Source organism: Python bivittatus, unplaced genomic scaffold, assembly GCF_059951505.1.
Source record: "Python bivittatus isolate LINGU-HERP-01145 unplaced genomic scaffold, Pbiv_v1 ctg000220_np1212, whole genome shotgun sequence".
Classification (NCBI taxonomy): domain Eukaryota; kingdom Metazoa; phylum Chordata; class Lepidosauria; order Squamata; family Pythonidae; genus Python; species Python bivittatus.
In genome coordinates this window covers 14,547,498-14,568,977 of record NW_028277048.1, presented here as the reverse complement: position 1 = coordinate 14,568,977, position 21,480 = coordinate 14,547,498, and the positions used below count along the sequence as shown (strand labels likewise).

The following is a 21,480-nucleotide window of genomic DNA, read 5'->3' as shown; positions in this document are numbered from 1 at the left end:
AATGTTGGCAAAGGGGCAGTTGGGATTTGTCAGATTAAAAAATAAATGGAGAAGGGATGTGAGTTTGGGTTTATGGCAAAGAGATGACATCTCATATTTTAAAGGATTCTTTGCAAAAAAGGTTCATACCTGTTGGAGATATGATAGGAGCTAGAATTTTCCGGAATAAAAATGTTGAGAATGTAAATTGACAACTGCAATTTAGGACTGACTATGGGAAACATAAAGTGGGTTTTCAATTAAGCCATGGAAAATGTGGGAAGAAAAAGGCTCCAAATTAAACCCAGGGTATAAAGTGGGACAGTTGTCTTAATCGTCAGAGGCAATAATCTGTTATTTATTTATTTGTTAAATTTGTATGCTGCCTGACTCTCGATGATTCTGGGCAGCTCACAAGTAAAAACATTTTAAAAAATACAGTGAGAAACAAAAATAAAAGAATAAAAGATGGCAAAGATGACACGAATGAGACAGGGAGGGAGGGAGGAATGGAGGGGACCCACTCAATCCAATGGGGCCTTCATTCACCCTCACCAAAGGCCTGAGAGAAGAGCCAGGTCAGTTCTGTTGTTATTGTAAATATTCAGTTCATTCTGCTGGATTGCTTACTAGGAAGCTTCAGTGTACCATACCTAACCCTGAGTTCACTATAAAACCTAGCTTGATTGTTCTACCATATTCCTTCCCTCCTGAATCAGAACTGTTAAACTCTGTTTGTGTCTTAGGGTTTCTTAAAAGGTATCCGTGGTGAAATTAGCACCGGTATAAGCATATTCTATGAGCTATGCCGGCAGGGATTAAGTCATTGAATTCCAACACAGTTGGATGGCGCCAGTCGGGGAGTTGATATGAACAAGCATAGATCATCTTTTCTGAAGCTGCTGCTCTACTGATTCATAGACCATGCTTTAAATGATAGGAATTATAGTACAATGCATCTAGAGAGGTAGGAAAGGCTGTTTTTGATTTTGCTTTGGGACTGGTTTTGGACTGGGATTAGTGAAAGAGGCCCCTCAAACAGTAAATGAGATGTTAATCAATACTGTATGCTATGACATCTCCTGTGTGATGGATTGCAATAATGAACGTTGACTTTTACCACTTTAGATGACCAATACCAATACGTCCCTGTGGAGCTATGTCTCCACCATGTCTCCAGAGCGGTTCAATGGCTTGTATGAAGAATTTCCTCATACTCTACGTTGCCTCCTAGGGGAGTGGCTGGAAACTGAGCCATGGTAAGTCTGCAGAAAAAGGTAATTACTGGTGGGCTTAATCATCTCTGGTAATGTATGGTTTTTATCCCATGTTCCTAATGTGCAGGAGTGTATAGCTTGTCCTACTTCCAGATCATTTTATTGATAGTTCATAAATTTGGAATAGTCTCTCCTTGGAAAGAATTGTACTATGGATGTCATCTCTAGATCATCATTACATTCGAGGCTCTGACTCAGAAATCATCTTGGTCAGTCTCTTTTATAAATCCATGGGTAATATGAAGATAATAGAATAAGATGGGTAATATGTCTCCTTCTTCTTCAAACCAGATCTCCAAGAAGATTGGCAATGCTGAATAGGGCTTAAGGGAATGGTGTTGTTACCCTTCTCTTGGTTTGTGTGATAGGTTAGGTTGGGGAGAGTCACAGGCTCAGGCAGGAAATGATTTATTCTGTGAACAGGGTCTTTCTATTATCAAAATGTTTACAAAGTTTTCATTCAAATCCAAGCTTCGAGCTTCTTTTATTACCTCTCTGTCCTGCATAACATTTAAATCTATAGTTTTGTTCTAATGTAGAGTTATAACATTTACACTGTTTCCCATTATCTCTTATTTCCCATTATCCATTGGATCTAGACTTTTTATCTTAGCTCTGTCCTAATACTATCTTAGTTAAATCTTTCCATGATATCTGGGATGTAGAGCATCTCTGAGCCTGGATCCAGAGTCACTTGAGTGCTGAGCTACAGCACTTGGACTGGGACTGGGGCTTGGGTTTGCAGGTGGGTAGAAGAATTGAGGTGTTGGCAAATATCTTTTTCCTGGGCTGTTTCTTCACCCTCCAGCCTCTTTAGAGTATCTTTAGGGAATCCCCTGGTCTAGTTGCTGCCACTACCCTGGGCCTTATCTGCCAGCAGTCCAAGCTTCAGTGTAGCATAGTCAATAGTTGGAGCCTTGGGCCTTCCATCCGGGATACCAGTGCATTGGGCTCACCTCAGTTGGGTTTGTTTGGCCCCTTCTCAGGCTCCTTGTTGGTGCTGCCCACTTCTGACTGCTGTTATCCAAGCTGGACTTGTTGCTGCCCTTTTCACTTGCTCTTCTAGTTTCTGTGCTGTTGTCCTGTCCACCTGTGCTGTGGACTGTTGCTGATGCCTTTCTGCTTTCTACTGCTGCCTACCACCATCATTAAGTTTCTTCTCTTCTCTCTGCTGGTACTGCTCTGCCCATCTCTTTCAGGACTTCAACTTTGATTTTCAGCTTCTTTTCCTTTTCTTATTCCTTGTTCCTACTTCTTTCCTCCAGATCTCTTCTTACTCCCATCCGTTCTTTCAGTGGCCATCTTTTTAAAGGAACAGCTTCTCTATTCTGGCAGAGTGGGAGTTTTAAAAGATAAAGGTAGGAAGAATTGCACAAGGACTTTGCCGCTGTGCATCCATCCTTCCCCAATTTGAACCAGTTGAGTTTAGGAATTTTGAAGAAGTGGATGGTTTGGGTGCAGATGTAGTACCCTGGACTTTATACTTCTTTATTCTATTCTTTCTGTCCCATTTCCCTGCCTGCTCCCAATGTTCTCCCCAGGGAATTCATCAACAAATCAGACTCTTTCTGTACTCTTCTGGCTGGAAGGTTGCTGTCTGCCATGGTGGAGAAGATACAAGATCTCGCCAACAAGAATTGCAATTCTGCTGCTCAGATTCTTCAGTTTGTTGCTAACATTGAGGTATGGAAGGCTGTAACGTGAGTGTGGTATGTCACTGAAGGGATCATCTTCAGTCCTGCCACAATGCACGGATTTTTTTTCTGTGTCATCCATCGTAATGCTGAATTCTGTTGCATTAACTTCCACTCTCGTTTATGGTCCGCAGAAGAGACCGGGTTCTCTTTCTACTGTTGTTTTTAACATGGTAGAAAAGAGGCACTGGACCTTAGCTTAACTAAACTAAACTAAAAATTTCAGGCAGCACTTTCACTAGATTAAGAAGAGAGAGGTCTTCTTGTCTGGGATGAGGCAAATGATTACAAAGATTGCTGATAGTGAGTGCTTTACTGTCTCATACTAAGTTGAGTTTTTTCAACATAGAAAAAAAATAGGCCTTAGGATAGTGGTTCTGATTATTTCATTTACCAGAAAAAAGGGTGAGAATGGGCGTGTTTATTTCCTTGTAAATCTACAACTGCAGCAGAGAATCAACAGCCAAGCATAACATGCAGGCTGCTGCTTGAGAAATTAACATCTGATTCTCAGTCAGCCAGTGCTCAGCTATTGGCCTGTAACTGGGTGCATCAGACTGTGCCCTCAATTTGCATCAAACCACAAATCTCCTCCCCTCCACCAAAAAAAAAAAAATCAGAAAAAGTAAATTGCAAGCTTCCTGTTGGTTTCCCATAGGGGCATATCTCAACTTGATGGTTCTGAATTAACAACTTTTTAGGCAGCCATGCCAGTGGCCATGACTGCACAGAATGCCCCGAGCAAAATACTATTTTGATTCATTCCTGGGTCTGCAGTGGTACTTGCTTTTGCAGACAGAAGTTTCCTGTTTGTACAGAATCTTGAAAGTACACCAGAAGGAAGCCAGGACCACATGCAGAAATTATCCAACAATGATGATTGATTGCTAGGGGGCTCTTTGAGTTCAAGAATGGAATCTAACCTACTTCTGGTAATGTTCAATGACTGTCTTGGCCTGGTCTTCCTTCAGCAGTCTTAGGGTAGGGCTTTTTAAGAAAGGGAAGTATCTAGATCCTAACGCCCAGGTAAATTTCAGAACTGCCAGGCCTCAACTGAAGTTGCAATGCAAGAAACATGAGTACGTAAACCTGGTATGTATATGTGGTAGAGTCTTGGAATGACTGGATGGATTGTACCAGAATGGCTGGAGGATCCCAGTTCTGAATGTTCCATAACAACTCAAAATATGGAATGTTACCTAGGAGTAATAAACCATGGTGCCTCCATCCCTTTTGTAAGCAAATAAAATCTGCATTGGCCTAAGAATAGTCCTCTCTGCACAATTTGTTTATGATCTAGACTCACTTGAGTGGTATAGGGAGGTGCTTTACCTCCTAGAATCTGAAAGTGATGTGTTAGCCTATTTGGCAATTCTAGGGGATCTTGTTATGAGAAAAACAACATAGTGGATTTTCCCAGAAGTAGATAGATGGATGACAAGTATTAATGGATGCCATCTTCCTAATAATTATAGAGCAGATATCAGAAAGATCCACTGCAGCTGGCGACTGTTATAAAAAGGATCTTAGAAGCAGAGCAAACAGCAGTTCAACAGCAGGTAAGAGATTTTCCACATCTGTTCTCTGAGACCTAAACAACTGCCCTGACTCTTAAATCCCATCTGCTGGATATTGGCTAAAAATGGAAGCAGTGCAGCTGTTTATTGCTAAGGAGCCCCCACAACTTCCAGCGGTTGCAAGACCCATTCCAGACCTTGATATCCCCAGGTTGCTCATGCCCTCCATGATATGACCTCCGCCAAATACTACTACTGTCTTACCTTTGTTTGTAATATCAGCATGAGAGATACAAGCTATGCTAAGAATGTGCTGGCTGGGTTCTTCCCCTCCCTGCTATCCTTTGCCTGCTGACCTGGGACATTCCGCTGTGTATAGGATCTCTGGCCTGATGTCTCCTTCTGACCTTTATTACCAGAAAGAAATAGTTCTGTCCTGAATGGAACTTAGCAGGGAGAATCATGTCTCATTTCTCCATCTTGCAGCATCAACACATTCCCCTTGTAATTGAACGTCAACGGGAAGAACTGAAGTTTAGATTCAGCCTACAGAAGCTGCAATACAGACTTCAGGAGATTCGGAATCTCCAGGAAAGCTTACAGCAGATGAAGGGCAACACCAGAGGTGAGAACAAACAAAAAGAGCATTTAAGATGTCTGGGCACTGAAAACATTGAAAATAATGTACAAAAAGAGACGTCCCTTCCAGTCTTATTTGCTTGATGCACCTACTGCAAAGAATCTTGGCAGCAGAACTGTCCATATTTGATGCTAGCCAAATATGGACAGCCTAGGTATGAACCACTTTAGTGGATCAAACTCCTGTCATATTTTATTGTGACCAGTATAACCACAGATATTGAAAAACGAGACACTTTTAATTATTACATATGCAGGCAGAACGGGGGTAGAGTATCCTCGCTATTAATAAGCAATTTGAGTTTTCAGAGTTGACCTAGTGAAGAAAATATCAATGTAAGCTGCATAAATATCCCTCCTTAAAAGAAATATTTTTAAAATTGAAAGGTATTCTTTCTTATGCACACAAGTATGCACATACACTTTTTTTTTCCATAGCAGAGCACTGATTGGCTCTGTCCAAATTACATTTTAGAAGCAAAGAGCTTCTGGGCAAATCAGCAAGGCTGGGAAGGAGAGATGTGCTGCTGCAGAAATGGCCATATCCTCTACCTCTTCAATCCACGAGTGGAGGAAAACACAACTGAGAAAATTCAGAAGTGGCAAATCCATGTCCTGGCTTCAAAGAGACACTGCAGATATGCACTGAGTGGTGACTGGTGGTGGTGACATCCCTCAGACATGGAGAGGCCAGGTTGATGGGAACATGCCTTTAGGATAGCTCCCTGCACCATCACCTGTACACTGACATGACAACATCCGTTGAGTTACTTGGTGTGCGTGAGGCTGGGTTTTTTAGTCTCCTAATTCCTGTTTGCAATGACTGTTCCAGAACACTGGAGCATAGTGAGAAGGGAAGAGGCATCACATATAACACAGTAACCCTCACATAGCTCCTAGATGTCTAATCTTCTGGGACAAGAGTTGAAGACTTAGCGAACGAGGAAAAGACTTTGGCAAGCAGGAAAAGAAGTCAGAAGAGATAACAAGGGATGTTACAGTGACACCCTGATGGCAGCAATGTAGTCACTTTGCTTACTGTATAGGACATGGAATTAGGAATGGGGGATGTGCCTTTGAGCCCTATCTCTGGTCCAGAACAGTGCCACTGGAGCTGCTGTGGACCTTCCATGTTATTCCCATGTTTCAGTATAGCACAGGACTCTTCACTAGGTCCCTATCTGAGCCAGAACTCAGTTTAAAATCCTGGTGCTTTCCAAGATCTGATTCCTCTTATTTCTTCCCATAATCCTGTTTCTTTTTTATGCTCCTCTAAACAGGGCCTTTTTTTTCAATCCCTTCATCCAGGGTTGCTGTTTCCAAGTTCTGGGGCTTTAGGGGTCTAGACTTGTGACCCTGAAATAGCTCCCTTCCTCTCTATAGAAATGTTATGGCTTTTTCAAAGGGATTTAAAGGCCTTTTTATTTGATTAATGGGTGAGTGTAGGGTATGGTTATTCCACCTTGTTCTTATTAACCTGTCAGTTTTACATTAACATCTGCTTCAAATTATGAATGTAAATACACTCCTAAGCCAGCTAATGTTTGGATTGATTTGTAATTACTGTGGTTTTTTTTCATTTTTTGTTTTCTTACCATACCTTGGTAAAGGCATGTCATTAATAATGGTAAACTGTTATTATTATTAAGCAAACAGAAGGGGCAGGTGCCTTCCCATTTTCTCCCGGCTTGTCCAGAGACAAATAAATGAAGCACTTCCCTACCCATTCAATAGCAGGCAGAAGATAACAAGCATCAATATATTAGTACAGATCTGATCCATTTTATTATCAGCATTTACAAAAGCAATCAACCCATGCAGAGATCTGGACATGAAGGGCCAAATGTGACTTGGTGTACCTGGGCATGTGCATAGCATTTGTCAGGAACACATTATGCTAAGCAAGCCTTTTCCCAGGATTGCACATCAACTCCAGGCAACAGCCTTGCAAGTCCAGAAAAAGATACAGCTATTTTAAAGGGTTCTCTGAATTGCATTTTGTCATTTGACCTAGATCACTGCATACCCTTAAAAGGCAACATTCCAATCAGTCTTACTTTTTTAAATGATTATTTTAAAACATCCATTGGGATAAAAATGTGTGCGGATATTCCTCGTTTAGCGACCAGGGTTGGGACCAGCAACTTGGTCGTTATGGTAGTGGTCATTAAGTGAAACTGCAACTGTGCTTAAGAACTTACTTCAGCTTTCCTTTGCTTTACAGACTGTGAAGGTTGTAAATATGAGGATTGGTCGTAATGTTATTTTTTTCATCACCTTCGTAACTGTGAATGGTTGCTAAATGAGGCAGTTGCTAAACGAGGACTACTTGTATCTCTCTGTCATTTGCTATTTTTATAATACGTGTTCACATTTCCCTAAAATATATGGGTTTTTTTTTAGCATAAATGTCATTGTTTCTCTTTTTAATGTAAATGACAGTGATGGAAATATTTTAAAGATAATTTACTGAAATAAACTATTGTTTTTAATTTAACTACCTCTAAAATATAAAGTTTTAAACCTTGTAACCCATTCAAAAATATACTTTGGGGGATATACAATTTTCAAGGGTTATTTTATGATGATTTTTATCTTGAAAATATAGACACGAGTCAATTTCATTTAATCAGATCATAACTCCTTCCACTAGCAAAATGGTGGGATAGTCTATATTAAAGTTTATCAGAGGAGACTGGTCACAGAGGAAATCCACTGAGTATTGTTTTTCTACTTATTCAGTTCTATAAATGGGGAATTTTGTAACCAACTCTCAATAAATGAAAGAGAAAATGATGACCTAAAATGGGTACAATAACTAACTTGTACATGAAGGCATCCTATAGTTGTTAACCCTGCATTTGTGATCCTCAGCTCCTCTGCAGCAAAACTCACAGGACTGTCAATTTCCAATGCAAGAGAACCTGCAAGCAAGTGTAAGTCACCAACATTACAAAGGGTTAATTTATTCTGGAGTCTTGAGTTTATTTGCTGTCTTATTTTTTAAATTATTTTTTTCTGTCTTCTTTTTCTGCCATCCAAGTTCTGAGTCCTCAAGGAAACTTCCATATCTAATTCTAAACAGTCTAAAACAGTGTTTCTCAACCTTGGCATCTTGAAAATGTGTGGACTTCAACTCCCAGAATTCCCCAGCCAGCATGGGGAATTTCCAAATACCATCCTAGATCAAAGAAGATAGCAAGTTGAGTTGGCACTTTCAATAGCATCTCCAATTACTGAACAATCCATAGAAGACCAACTTGGTTATCTTTTGATGCCAGGTAACATTCCCTAAAGGCTTTTAAACCTCTGTATATTTAGACCATGTTGCCCTTAAGAAAGATTTTTTTTTCTTTGTGATATCTTCTTGGGAAGCCTGTTTTAGTCTTTCTACTGTTAATAATTCTTGCTTTGTTTTATTACACTTTTTGAGGCACTAGTTGTTGTCTTTTTACCTGGTTACCCTGAGAGCTATTAGTTCTAGAGCAAGTAAAACCTCCTAGAAATAAAAGGAATCAAAACGAATGCAAAATGAAGGGCACTCACTAGACTTATGCCAAAGGAAGTAATTAATTGCACAGTTAGTGTGTTTTTCTTAAATATGGAACTTGGAGTGTATTGGACCAGTTATTATTACCAAGGAAGGTAGAGTACTGCATACATACAGTCTCAATTCCTTGCTAGCCTGTCACAGGAGAAATAAAACAGAACACGAGGACGACATCCTCATTAGGGAAAATTGAGAAGATCTTCTGCTAACATAAGAGGTTATAGATGCCTTCTTTCAAAAGAGGAACAGAAGACAATTTTCCATTCCAGGAAATGTCTGCAGAAATATAGCTTTCCTCGAACTCTCTTCCCCTATTGATACGTCAACAGCTTCTAATAAATGTTTTATTGCCAGTGAAGACTAGAACCCCACAAAAATTAATGCCAGCCTCACTGAGGGCCTTCTCTAGGATAGGTCCCCATATTGGAACATTCTTTTGAATCATATTAGCTTAGTGCTCTCATAATCAAAGAGCAAGCCTAGGTTAAAAGTCTACCCAGTTTGTTTGAGTTTTTAATGACAATTGCTCTTCTTATTTGTTATCTTATTAGGCAGCTGCTATTTTTAGTCATTTTTACTAGAAGGCTCGCTTAAGTGGTTTAATTGTTCTTTTAGACCAGTGTTTCTCAACCTTGGTAACCAGTGGGGTTCTAGTCTTCACTGGCAATAAAACATTTATTAGAAGCTGTTGACGTATCAATAGGGGAAGAGAGTTCGAGGAAAGCTATATTTCTGCAGACATTTCCTGGAATGGAAAATTGTCTTCTGTTCCTCTTTTGAAAGAAGGCATCTATAACCTCTTATGTTAGCAGAAGATCTTCTCAATTTTCCCTAATGAGGATGTCGTCCTCGTGTTCTGTTTTATTTCTCCTGTGACAGGCTAGCAAGGAATTGAGACTGTATGTATGCAGTACTCTACCTTCCTTGGTAATAATAACTGGTCCAATACACTCCAAGTTCCATATTTAAGAAAAACACACTAACTGTGCAATTAATTACTTCCTTTGGCATAAGTCTAGTGAGTGCCCTTCATTTTGCATTCGTTTTGATTCCTTTTATTTCTAGGAGGTTTTACTTGCTCTAGAACTAATAGCTCTCAGGGTAACCAGGTAAAAAGACAACAACTAGTGCCTCAAAAAGTGTAATAAAACAAAGCAAGAATTATTAACAGTAGAAAGACTAAAACAGGCTTCCCAAGAAGATATCACAAAGAAAAAAAAATCTTTCTTAAGGGCAACATGGTCTAAATATACAGAGGTTTAAAAGCCTTTAGGGAATGTTACCTGGCATCAAAAGATAACCAAGTTGGTCTTCTATGGATTGTTCAGTAATTGGAGATGCTATTGAAAGTGCCAACTCAACTTGCTATCTTCTTTGATCTAGGATGGTATTTGGAAAGGCATCCAAAGCAGATTTTGCTTCTTGCTGCAGAAACGCTGTCTTTCTGCAGCTCCCTTAAACTCCAAATTGCTTAAGGAGCATTGAGAAGGTCACAATTCTCATCACTGTAGGAGGAATTCCACTTCATTTCTGAGAGCCACATCATTTCTCCCATTTGAATAAAGCTCCAGAAAAGTGATGTACATCCTGATTATTAATCCATTTTTAAATACCAACAGAGGTTGTCAAAACTGGGCCATGTAATGCTTGGGACAAGGAATGTATATCCTTTAAAGAAAAAGAAAATTCAGCTTTGCTCTGTCAAGTTTTAAAAGATACAAGCGCTCCTGTAGATTAGAGCAGAAGCAATCCCATGGAAAATGAATCAAACAGGTTGGCAAGGATAAAAACATTTGATATACAAAAAATGATACCAAAATTGTATTGGTATTGTAACGGGTCACAAAAGCAGTCCAGTGATTACCTACGATTCTCTTGCAGCTGTCTAACTATTCAACCAAAGCAAGAAGGATAAAGAGATCCTCTATGGCAGGGTTCCTCAACCTTGGCAACTTTAAGATGGGTGGACTTAAGGTTGGCTGGGGAATTCTGGGAGTTGAAGTCCACCCGTCTTAAAGTTGCCAAGGTTGAGGAACCCTGCTCTGTGGGGCAGAATTGCATATAATCAGAAATACTAAACAGTGGCCTGAAATATTGTGAATGAAATTGTCCTGCAACAGAAGTGCAATCCAGAGTGCAAAAAAATGTCCCTCTCCAAAAGCACTTTTGTTTGGTAACTCAGAGCATAAACCAAGCCAGGTAAAGCCTTAAAGAAGCCTGTGACTGCCCCTGATTTGTAATGGCAGTGTTGCTTGTATCTTTTGAGTTCAGCTTCATCAGCTCCTCCTCCCAAGCAACCGGGCTAAAACCTACATTTTCTAAATCAAGAATGAGCAATGTTTAGACGTCAGCCATAATCCCACTTGGGAAAGTCAGTTTGTCAAAGGATATATGCTTTTTACAGTAGATAAAGCCAAAGTCAAGAGGGGATGGGAATGTCCTTTGTCCTTTATTCCTGATTTTTCCCCTCTCTCCCTGTCTCTTTTCCCCCCTCCCTCATGTATTTATTCATTCTCTCTCTTGCACACCCACATACCCACCCATTCATTTTCTTCCATTCAGTTCCACTCCCCATCAACCCATTGATTTCAGCCCCACTAAGAAGTAATGAGGAAATAGTAATTTGGGCTACATGAAGATTCCTGGGGCTGGGCAAGTAAACATCCTACCTGTACACTGCTAACAACATCCTGTTAGTATTTTTTCCATGCCTAGTTGAATGTTGAGCAAGGGAAAAATGTCTGGGGTGCCCCAGACCCTTCAGTGTAAAAAGTTGCTCTTCCAAGCTCTAAATGAAAGTTGACATGTTGGGTCAGATCCTACATGTGGGTTGTCTATGACTCTTCCTAGCAGTCACACAACATACATGCCCTTACAGAGTTCTCCACTGCATATCTGACTGATACTAGACAATGCATGTCATTTTCTTCATCTTTATTTATTTATCCAATTTATATAGCCACCCACCTCACAAGTGACTCTGATTTACCCATGTATTGCTTCTCTTAGTCTCTTCAAAGCCTTCAAAGACTGTTCATGAAGATAGACAGTGAGTTAGAAGAGGCCAAGAAGAATGTCCTGGTGAGACTTCTGATTTGGAAGAGACAGCAGCAATGGGCTGGGAATGGAAGTCCATTTGACGAGGACTTGTCCCCACTGCAGATGAGGTGAGTTTTGCAGAAAGAATACATTGCATTTTCTCAGATATGATACTGTATGTGATCATTCTGAGGTTTAGCAGCCCAACTTTTTGAAACTGCTTAAAAAAGTAGCTGAATGCAAAATTGGCATGACACTGTCTCTCATGGGTCCACTTTGTCTGATAGATGTCTGTGGTTAATACAGGTAGTCCTCGCCTAACGACCACAATTGGGACCAACATCTCAATTGTTGAGTGAAGCAGTCGTTAAGTGAGATGCCCATGTGACTGCTTCACTCAACAACCAAAATCCAGGCACTCCTGGTTGTGATCGTTAAGCGATCTCCTGGGTCATTAAGTGGATGGAGCGAAAGAGCTGCCTGCCGTGCAGAGCTGAAATCCTCCCGGCAGGCAGCCCTTTCTCTCTCAAAGTTCCTAAAGCCTGCCAAAGAGTTTGCCCTCTCCTCCATGGATGGAGGGGAAATCCTTTGTGGTACTGGAGGAACGGAACTCAAATCTTCAGGATCCGATTTCCGTTCCTGCACGCCGCCAAGAGATTTCCCTCCATCCCCTCTGCTTTCAAACTTCCCTGCACTGACTTTCTGGGGAAGCTGGTAGAGAAGATTGCAAATGGGGTTCACATGATCACAAGGAGCTTGGCAACCAATTGTGAATGCGAGCTGGTTGCCAAGCAGCCAAAATGTGGCCATGTGACTGTGGGGGGTGTGTGGCGCAACGTTTTACGACAGCCGGAAGTGCTTTACAGGCCATAAAGCACCTTTCTGAGGCCCTCGTAACTTCAAACCATCGTTAAACAAACAGTCATTAAGCAAGGACTATCTGTATTACTGTATCTAGAGGAGCCTAGTGGTGTTGGTAGAAGTGTAAATCTCTACGTTTGCTTGTCAGATCTTACATATATGATGGTGTATGAGTCCTATGTATCAAGCAAAAGAAAATTTCTAATCTCTGTACTCAGCTAATCCAATTTCTCTGATAAAAAAAGCTAACCTCTGCAGCTTATGCTGATAATGCAAACTGAATAGATTTGCATGTGTCCTCTCATAGTGACTGTCTGGACTAGACCCTGCAGTTTTCTTGGCAAGGTTTTTCGGAAGTGGTTTGCCCTTGCCTCTTTCCTAGGGCTGAGAGAGAGGGACTGGCCCAAGGTCACCCAGCTGACTTTGTGCCTAAGGAGGGACTCGAACTCCCGGTCTCCTGGTTTCTAGCCTGGTGCCTTCACCACGACACCAAACTGGCTCCTTATACAGTGGGGCAAAAAAGTATTTAGTCAGCCACCAATTGTGCAAGTTCTCCCACTTAAAAAGATGAGAGAAGCCTGTAATTTTCATCATAGGTATACCTCAACTATGAGAGACAAAATGGGGGAAAAAATCCAGAAAATCACATTGTCTGATTTTTAAAGAATTTATTTGCAAATCATAGTGGAAAATAAGTATATGGTCACCTACAAACAAGCAAGATGTCTGGCTCTCACAGACCTGTAACTACTTCTTTAAGAGGCTCCTCTGTCCTCCACTCGTTACCTGTAGTAATGGCACCTGTTTGACCTTGTTATCAGTATAAAAGACACCTGTCCACAACCTCAAATAGTCACACTCCAAACTCCACTATGGCCAAGACCAAAGAGCTGTCGAAGGACACCAGAAACAAAATTGTAGACCTGCACCAGGCTGGGAAGACTGAATCTGCAGTAGGCAAGCAGCTTGGTGTGAAGAAATCAACTGTGGGAGCAATAATTAGAAAATGGAAGACATACAAGACCACTGATAATCTCCCTTGATCTGGGGCTCCACGCAAGATCTCACCCCAAGGGGTCAAAATGATCACAAGAATGGTGAGCAAAAATCCCAGAACCACACGGGGGGACCTAGTGAATGACCTGCAGAGAGCTGGGACCAAAGTAACAAAGGCTACCATCAGTAACACACTACGCCGCCAGGGACTCAAATCCTGCAGTGCCAGATGTGTCCCCCTGCTTAAGCCAGTACATGTCTGGGCCCGTCTGAAGTTTGCTAGAGAGCATTTGGATGATCCAGAAGAGGATTGGGAGAATGTCATATGGTCAGATGAAACCAAAGTTTTGGTCTAAACTCAACTCGTCGTGTTTGGAGGAGAGAGAATGCTGAGTTGCATCCAAAGAACACCATACCTACTGTGAAGCATGGGGGTGGAAACATCATGCTTTGGGGCTGTTTTTCTGCAAAGGGACCAGGACGACTGATCCGTGTAAAGGAAAGAATGAATGGGGCCATGTATTGTGAGATTTTGAGTGAACACCTCCTTCCATCAGCAAGGGCATTGAAGATGAAATGTGGCTGGGTCTTTCAGCATGACAATGATCCCAAACAGCCCCCCCCGGGCAATGAAGGAGTGGCTTCGTAAGAAGCATTTCAAGGTCCTGGAGTGGCCTAGCCAGTCTCCAGATCTCAACCCCATGGAAAACCTTTGGAGGGAGTTGAAAGTCCGTGTTGCCCAGCGACAGCCCCAAAACATCACTGTTCTAGAGGAGATCTGCATGGAGGAATAGGCCAAAATACCAGCAACAGTGTGTGAAAACCTTGTGAAGACTTACAGAAAACGTTTGACCTCTGTCATTGCCAACAGAGGATATATAACAAAGTATTGAGATGAACTTTGGATATTGACCAAATACTTATTTTCCACCATGATTTGCAAATAAATTCTTTAAAAATCAGACAATGTGATTTTCTGGATTTTTTCCCCCATTTTGTCTCTCATAGTTGAGGTATACCTATGATGAAAATTACAGGCCTCTCTCATCTTTTTAAGTGGGAGAACTTGCACAATTGGTGGCTGACTAAATACTTTTTTGCCCCACTGTAGCTATATTCTGCATGTTTTCTATTTGTCATAATTGCGCTTGATTTACTAGACGTGTGGAGCTATCAAGAGCTATTCAAATACTGAAACCAGTCCCAACCACTGGTATTTTTATTCAGGACCCCATCTGGTTTCCAATATTTTAATAGGTATTATCCCTTGTATCCTTTGTATCTCTTTCATCACAAAAGCAAGATATATACTCTACAAAATTGCACATGACATACAATCTCTTCTAGATGGGGCAGCCATATAGATTGTCTGGAGAGCTCTCTTTTGAGCCCAGCGCCTGTGCCTGGCTGTTGCTGATCATGAGGGATCTAGTGCAGCCAAAGGCCATATAAAAACAGGGCACATCCTTAATACTTGGGGGGAAAAGTGGCTGCTGTACCCCTTGACCAGTTTTCTTTACTTTTAGAACTTGGGTAAATGTGGTTTGGATGGATGTGGAATTTCAGTTCTGGGAGATAAAACAAATCTGTCATGTTTCTAACAGGTTGGAATGTCTAGTAGATATTTGCTTCCAGTTCCGCCAGCAGTTGGTTGCCTCTGGAATTGAGCTTCAACCTCATATTCGAGAACATCTTGATGATACATTCAACAGTCTTATCCAAAAGTAAGGAGAGTCCCTATTTAGAAGTATTTTCCTTCCTTCCCATTAATATCTACTTTCATACTATGTGTGGTATGTGAATTATTGTGCTGTGTTGCTTGGTTACTCTGGATCATGAATTGTCAGCAAGAGAGGGTGGGGATATCCAAAGGAGATCACAAGGACATTCTACAACTGCTTTGGTGTGTTTTTTGGGGAGCTTTAATAGTTGAAATTGAGACTTCAGCCTAGCATTAGACCCTTGGTTCTATCAGCTTTCTGTTTCCTAGGTGTGAAATGTTACCAGAAGAGAAACGTTAAAGAATATTTTGTGTACAAATGATGCAGAGCTGTACTCTTGACTCATTTCCCTAATTTGTTGCACATCAAAATCTTCCCAATGGTTGAGTATAATTGTCAAGATCTAGACAAGTGTTTCTCATCTCAGCAACTTTAAGATGTGTAGACAACATGCTGGCTGGGGAATTCTGGGAGTTGAAGTCCACACATTGTGAAGTTTCTGAGGCTGAGAAACACTGATCTAGACACTTCGTTTTGCATATCCCCAACCTGATCCTTGCTTTCCCATTTTCTCCCCATTCTTCATCTTCCCAGTCACCTGCATTTTTATTTGTTTTCAGTTGTTCATCCATTATAGTTTAGTTTTAGAAAAAGCTAAAGAGGACGTGGAGCTACGGTCTAAGGTTCAGCCATCCATCTCATGGGAAGCTTAATTCCCTGCTACTCCCACAACTTTTCCCCAACTTTCTTTTGCCTCTGTGCTGCAAACTGGAGCAGATATTCCTACACTGGAGTCATATTTGGCCCTGGAGCTATGAGTTGTGTGTGTGTGTGTGTGTGTGTACGTGTGTGTGTATACACACACACACATCTACACACATATGTATATATAGCTCTTTTATATATACACACACACACATACACACTTGTATGTCTCTGTATAAGATAAGCTGTTAGCCTAATATTGTATTGGACACACTTAAATATTTTGAAGCGCACACCAAATTTCCTTGAGGAAATAATTTACTTACCTTAGTTCTCAAATGCACTGTATTTACCTTTGCGTTATTCTCTGAAATAAAAAACCATTCTTTTGATTCAGCTACAATTCTCATATAGGTTAAAACAGGCAAAAATAATATAAACATCCAAAATAAAGTTACTAACCCATTTCTTGACCAAGGTTTGTAAAGTACCAGGAAATCTCATTTTTCCAGAGCTGGATAAAATAGACTTCATATACAACAGCCCAAATTCACCTGCAATTTATCATTTGTGTCATGATTTGGTTTTGTTTTATGATCCCAGCACCCTTTGGAATGCTCATATCAATGATTTGGTTCTTTTCTTGCAAACGTTTCATTACCCAGCCAGGTAATGAAAGGTTTGCAAGAAAAGAACCAAGCTCAGAGAACCCCAAGGACTCCACAGTTCAACCCTGAGCTACACATATTCGCCTCTATTTGCCCTTTGACCTGGCTTCCTGTTAAGTTCTGGAATCCTTCCCTGCCGTTTGCACTCACCTGACTGTTTGGGATCATATCCTTCTGACATTGTAAAGCAAAGGAAAGCTGAAGTAAAATTGTAAGCCCAGTCGTGGTCATATGATTTTTCACTTAGTGACCGCTTTGCTTAAAGACTGAGTTGCTGGTCCCAATTGCGGTTGCTAAACAAGGGCTACTTGTAAAGCACAGTCAGACTTGCCAAGACTGCCGTCAGCCCCACTGTGTAGACCATACCAAGAGATCAACTCCACACAAAGGCTAAAGCTACATTGATTAATATTGGGCATGTTGTTGTTGCTGCTGTTGTTGTTGTTGTTGTTGTTGTTGTTATTATTATTATTATTATCCCACCTTTACATTTGGTCAACTCCTACCTCCTATTTTTCCCACAACAACAACACTGTGAGGTGGCCTGGGCTAGGAGAGAGCGACTAGCCCAAAGTCACCCAGCCGGTTTTCATGCCAAAGGGAGGCCTAGAATTCCGAGTCTCCTGGTTTCTAGGCCAGCACCTTCATCACTACACCAAATTAGCTGTAGTAATAGAATCTTGCAAGTCTGACTGTGCTTTATTTAGAGGCGAATATGTGTAGCTCAGGGTTGAACTGTGGAGTCCTTGGGGTTCTCTGAGCTTGGTTCTTTTCTTGCAAACGTTTCATTACCCGGCTAGGTAACATCTTCAGTGCTGAAATGGGGTGGGGTTTGCTCTCTATTTATGTGCTGTGGCCTGCCTTGCCAGTGCTGGTAAGGGTGGGGGTTTTGTTTTGCTCCTCTGGTGGTTCTTTGATTGGCATCTGTTGACTGCTTGATTGTGTGCCTGGTGGTGACCTTTGCTTATCTGGGTGATGACTGCTGGTGAGGCAATCTTCTGGTCTTTTGTCTCTTTTGAATAGTATGTAGATGCTGTTAATCTCTATGTGTCTGTTAATTGCTGCCTTGTCTGAATACCAGGCTTCCAAGAATTCTCTTGCATATTTGCAAGAATTCTCTGCATGTGCTTTATTTCCACCCCCCCCCCAACTTAATACGTGAATTAGGAAGGTGTCTTTTGCACATGCCGTTCTTCTTGTTTTGAACTTAAGCCATGTTTTTCCCCTTGTCGCTTTGGTAACATATCTTGCCTATTTCTGTCAAGGTCAACTTCCTTATTTTCAGCAAATAGCCCTTCCTCCTTCTATGGGACCTTTTCATATGAGAAATTAAGCTCTCTTACCAGCAAAACCAGCACAAAGTATTTGTTTGGGTTTCTGCATGTACACGTGAACAGCCAGCAAGAAACATGGCTGAATGCACACTATCACACAGTGCTTCCCCTCTCATAGGGCCTCCAGTTGCTTTTCCCATTCTAGATCAGTTTTCTCTCCTGCCTGCTGCCTTTATGAATGTGGACGGGGAAGAGAATAGGGTGAATATTAAAGCCTGTTGCTGCTGTTCTCAGAATTGGCTCTTCCCATTCTTGATCCTGACTTGTGTTTCCCCTCCAGCTCCTTTTTGGTGGAAAAACAGCCCCCGCAAGTTCTAAAGACCCAGACCAAATTTCAAGCCAGTGTGCGCTTCCTGCTGGGACCTCATTTACTCAAGCATCCACCAACCTCATTTCTGGTCACGGCTGATATTGTGACCGAGAAACAGGCCCGGGAATTGACTGCCAACCGTTCTGCCTCTGTCTTCAGGTGAGGGGAACCATCGCAGCCCCAGTGCATGCCTCCTGGTGGCTTTGTTTCCGAGTTTCTTTTTTCAAAGAATGCCACTTGATGGTATTTGGGGTGGAAAGGGAACCAAGGCATCGATTCTTAAACACAGATCTAGGTAGAATGAGAACATTTTACTTTTCTCTTTTTTAACATTTTTAACTTTCAAAAGGTCAATTTTGTGCATCCTCTAGCAAAACATGGGTGGGCAGACTTCAGACTTGTAGGACTGACTTTGTTCTTCATTTGCTTTTTACATGAGAATGTAGATTCACTAACCAGAGTGTAGTGTGAATAAAAATTGGCGTAGAATTAAATAATGTTGAACTTGATTATCAAATGGATCTCATAGTTCTTCCACAGAAAATAAGTCTCTTGTAGTATTTGTTTATTATTTATTAAACCAATTTATATAGCTGCCCATCTCACCACAGTGAGATTTCTCCTTGTAGTCACTCATTATAAGATCATTTCTCCAAGGAGTTGCAAGTGTTTTTGATGTCCTTCCCATCCTTGCATTGCAGGCATAAATGAATATGCAGGGCTGGGTTGGATCCAACAAATATACCTCAAGCAGAACCATTGAGTTTCAGAATTGGCTGAGAAAAATCAGGAGGAGTCTGATGAGTTTTCTTAAAAGGCAGAAGTTTCCTGAACTGCAGCTCACTTCATCAGATGCATCTCATCAGCTATAGCTCAGGAAGACTTCTTTTAATAAAATGTGTTAGTTAGAAAAGGTGCTACCAGACTCTTCCTGGTTTTTTCTGCTACCACGGCTCTCCTGCCTACAATGTCTAGAATTGTTGTCGTATCTGCAGCTGACTTCTGAGTTTCAAACCTAGGTTGGAAAAAAATTCCTCTTTCTCATGCTGTTTGCCTTCTGGTCTGATGCTGTAGCATAAGAGTTGTGCAGATGAGATCGCACAGTTTTCATGAGCAACAGGAGCAAAGGCACTAGGATGATCCTGGAAAGGGGATTGTGTTGCTGAAGCAGAAGAGCCCCTTTCTTCTCCAGTGTCAGCCAGCAGCTGAATAGGTGAAAAGCTAGTCCTGAAGTCTCTCTAAATGCCCTTTGCATGAATTTGTCTTACGTTTGCGCATCAAGATCTCCTTCTTCCATTGTTTTATCACCAATTATTCCCTTAGGCTAGCTGGAACTACCTTATTTGGATTATTAACACCCCCAAGATCTGAGGATCAGAAGCAGGGGCATAAACATATAGTTAGACTAGGATCACACATTAGAATAATCTGTGGCTTGCAAAGCCAGAGCTTACTGATTAATCAACAAACCGTAATTGTCCAAGTTCATGCAACTTGCTGAGCCAAAATCATACATCCCTTCGCAGCTTGATGTGCCATATTTTAGAGTGAAAGAACCAGGCGTCAGTCCCAAACTGAGTTTATACTCAGCTTATCCTAAACCTAAGAGTTTGGTTTCAGTGCCAAACCTGAACTAAATTTCCACTACTCCTAGTTCTTACCAAGTCAGCAGTTAAGATAAGAAAATTCACTTAATTTTTGCTACTGAGAAACAAATGGGAGTTAAAAAAAAACAAAAAACCTTGCCAATCTATGACACATGACTCCGGAGTCTGGCTTAAATCACAAGTCACATAGTCTATCTATTAGTGAGTAAAATTGTACTATATAAACTGTACGCAGTACAGTAGAAAGAGTATTTATTTGGAGGAGTATGTGGCTGTGAATCCCAAAAGGCTATTTTGCATAGAAAGCAGAGATAAGTTGAAGTGGTTTAGAAGTTTCTGGGAAACAGGGTGTGGGGAGGGCAACCAGGAGATAGCATTAATTTTGCCAGCTGGCACTTGGGCATGCCAAGTTAAAAGGTTGGCACAGACAACAGCTGTGCTCAGGCAAATAACGTGTAAAGGTTATAGCCACTTAGTTTAATTGTTGATCCCATTTTCTTTGTTTTTCCTCTTGGCAAACTCACTCTGCATATGAGGCTAAAAGGTTTGTGTGTTTTAATTCTCCATTTAGTTAGTATGCCAGATTCTCGCCAACATCCAGTAAACTTAATTAAAAATAACCTTGAAGCCCATGCTAGGCTCCAACACAAACCAAATGAAATCTGACGTTTTATTTTTAATCACATGAAGTTTTGACCGAGCAGGCAGCATTAAAATATTTGCAATAAACTAATGGATAAGTGCTGGGATCTGTTCACATGAACTGCTTTTAACTGCACTTTCAGGGTTCTGTTTGTGAACTGTTTCTCTCGCTCTTTTCTTGCTGCCTTAAAGCAAAGGTAGAGCTGCTAAAATGAGGAAAGATTTCTCTCATGCAACAAATGAATACTTCTAGTAACTTACAGAAGGTGGAGGGTGAAATAATTAAATGAATAATCCTCAACCCAAACAATATCTGTGGATGGGAGAGAGAAAACCTCTCATAATAGCCTGCCCAGAAAAGTTTTGCAATTATTTTTAATAATATGGTAACAGATAAATATATAGGTATCTGCAAACACTGAGTGTGCAAAAGGGAAAATTAGTAGTTTTAATTCTGCATACCTGCCTATTAGTCTCCAATACAAAAAGCAGTCATTCTGCTATTTCTTGACAGCATAATGTGGTGGCCTGTTTCCTCTCTTCAAAACTAAAGTTTCAAAATGAAATACTTTAAAAAGACAAAAATAGCGTTAGTTTCTATCCATAGGAGAACTGTTTTCACCACAGCATTTAAACAAGGTTTTGGGTGGGAACTCTCCCTCCAAAAGTTGAGTTTGTCATAATGACTAATCACTTCCCGGTAATGAAGGAGCCCTTTCTGTTTTCCTCTTGGCTTCAGTGAAAGCACCGGAGAGATCGTAAACAACACGGCATCACTGGATATAAACGCCTCCAGCAATTCTTGTAGCGCTCACTTCAAAAATTTGGTAAGCAGAAAGGGAAAAAGTGAGTAAGAGAGAAGTCAAGCAGCTTAAGTGGTGGAATGGGCTGTAAATCGGGATGGCGCTATTGGAAAGATTTGCAGAGATAGCAAAATTGGG

At 41.0% G+C, this 21,480-nt stretch overlaps 1 protein-coding gene across 2 annotated transcripts in view; it reads left to right on the top strand.

Annotated features, from left to right (window-relative positions):
- STAT6 (signal transducer and activator of transcription 6) overlaps positions 1 to 21,480 on the top strand; it is a 61,732-nt gene that overhangs the window by 18,652 nt on the left and 21,600 nt on the right. For both annotated transcript variants that reach the window (XM_007430701.4, XM_007430700.4), the window contains exons 2-10: positions 1,108 to 1,238; positions 2,798 to 2,939; positions 4,426 to 4,509; positions 4,954 to 5,092; positions 7,981 to 8,042; positions 11,666 to 11,823; positions 15,157 to 15,276; positions 18,261 to 18,449; positions 21,279 to 21,366. In XM_007430701.4, the coding sequence (XP_007430763.1) occupies positions 1,108 to 1,238; positions 2,798 to 2,939; positions 4,426 to 4,509; positions 4,954 to 5,092; positions 7,981 to 8,042; positions 11,666 to 11,823; positions 15,157 to 15,276; positions 18,261 to 18,449; positions 21,279 to 21,366 (1,113 nt within the window). The remainder of the gene's footprint in view (positions 1 to 1,107; positions 1,239 to 2,797; positions 2,940 to 4,425; positions 4,510 to 4,953; positions 5,093 to 7,980; positions 8,043 to 11,665; positions 11,824 to 15,156; positions 15,277 to 18,260; positions 18,450 to 21,278; positions 21,367 to 21,480) is intronic.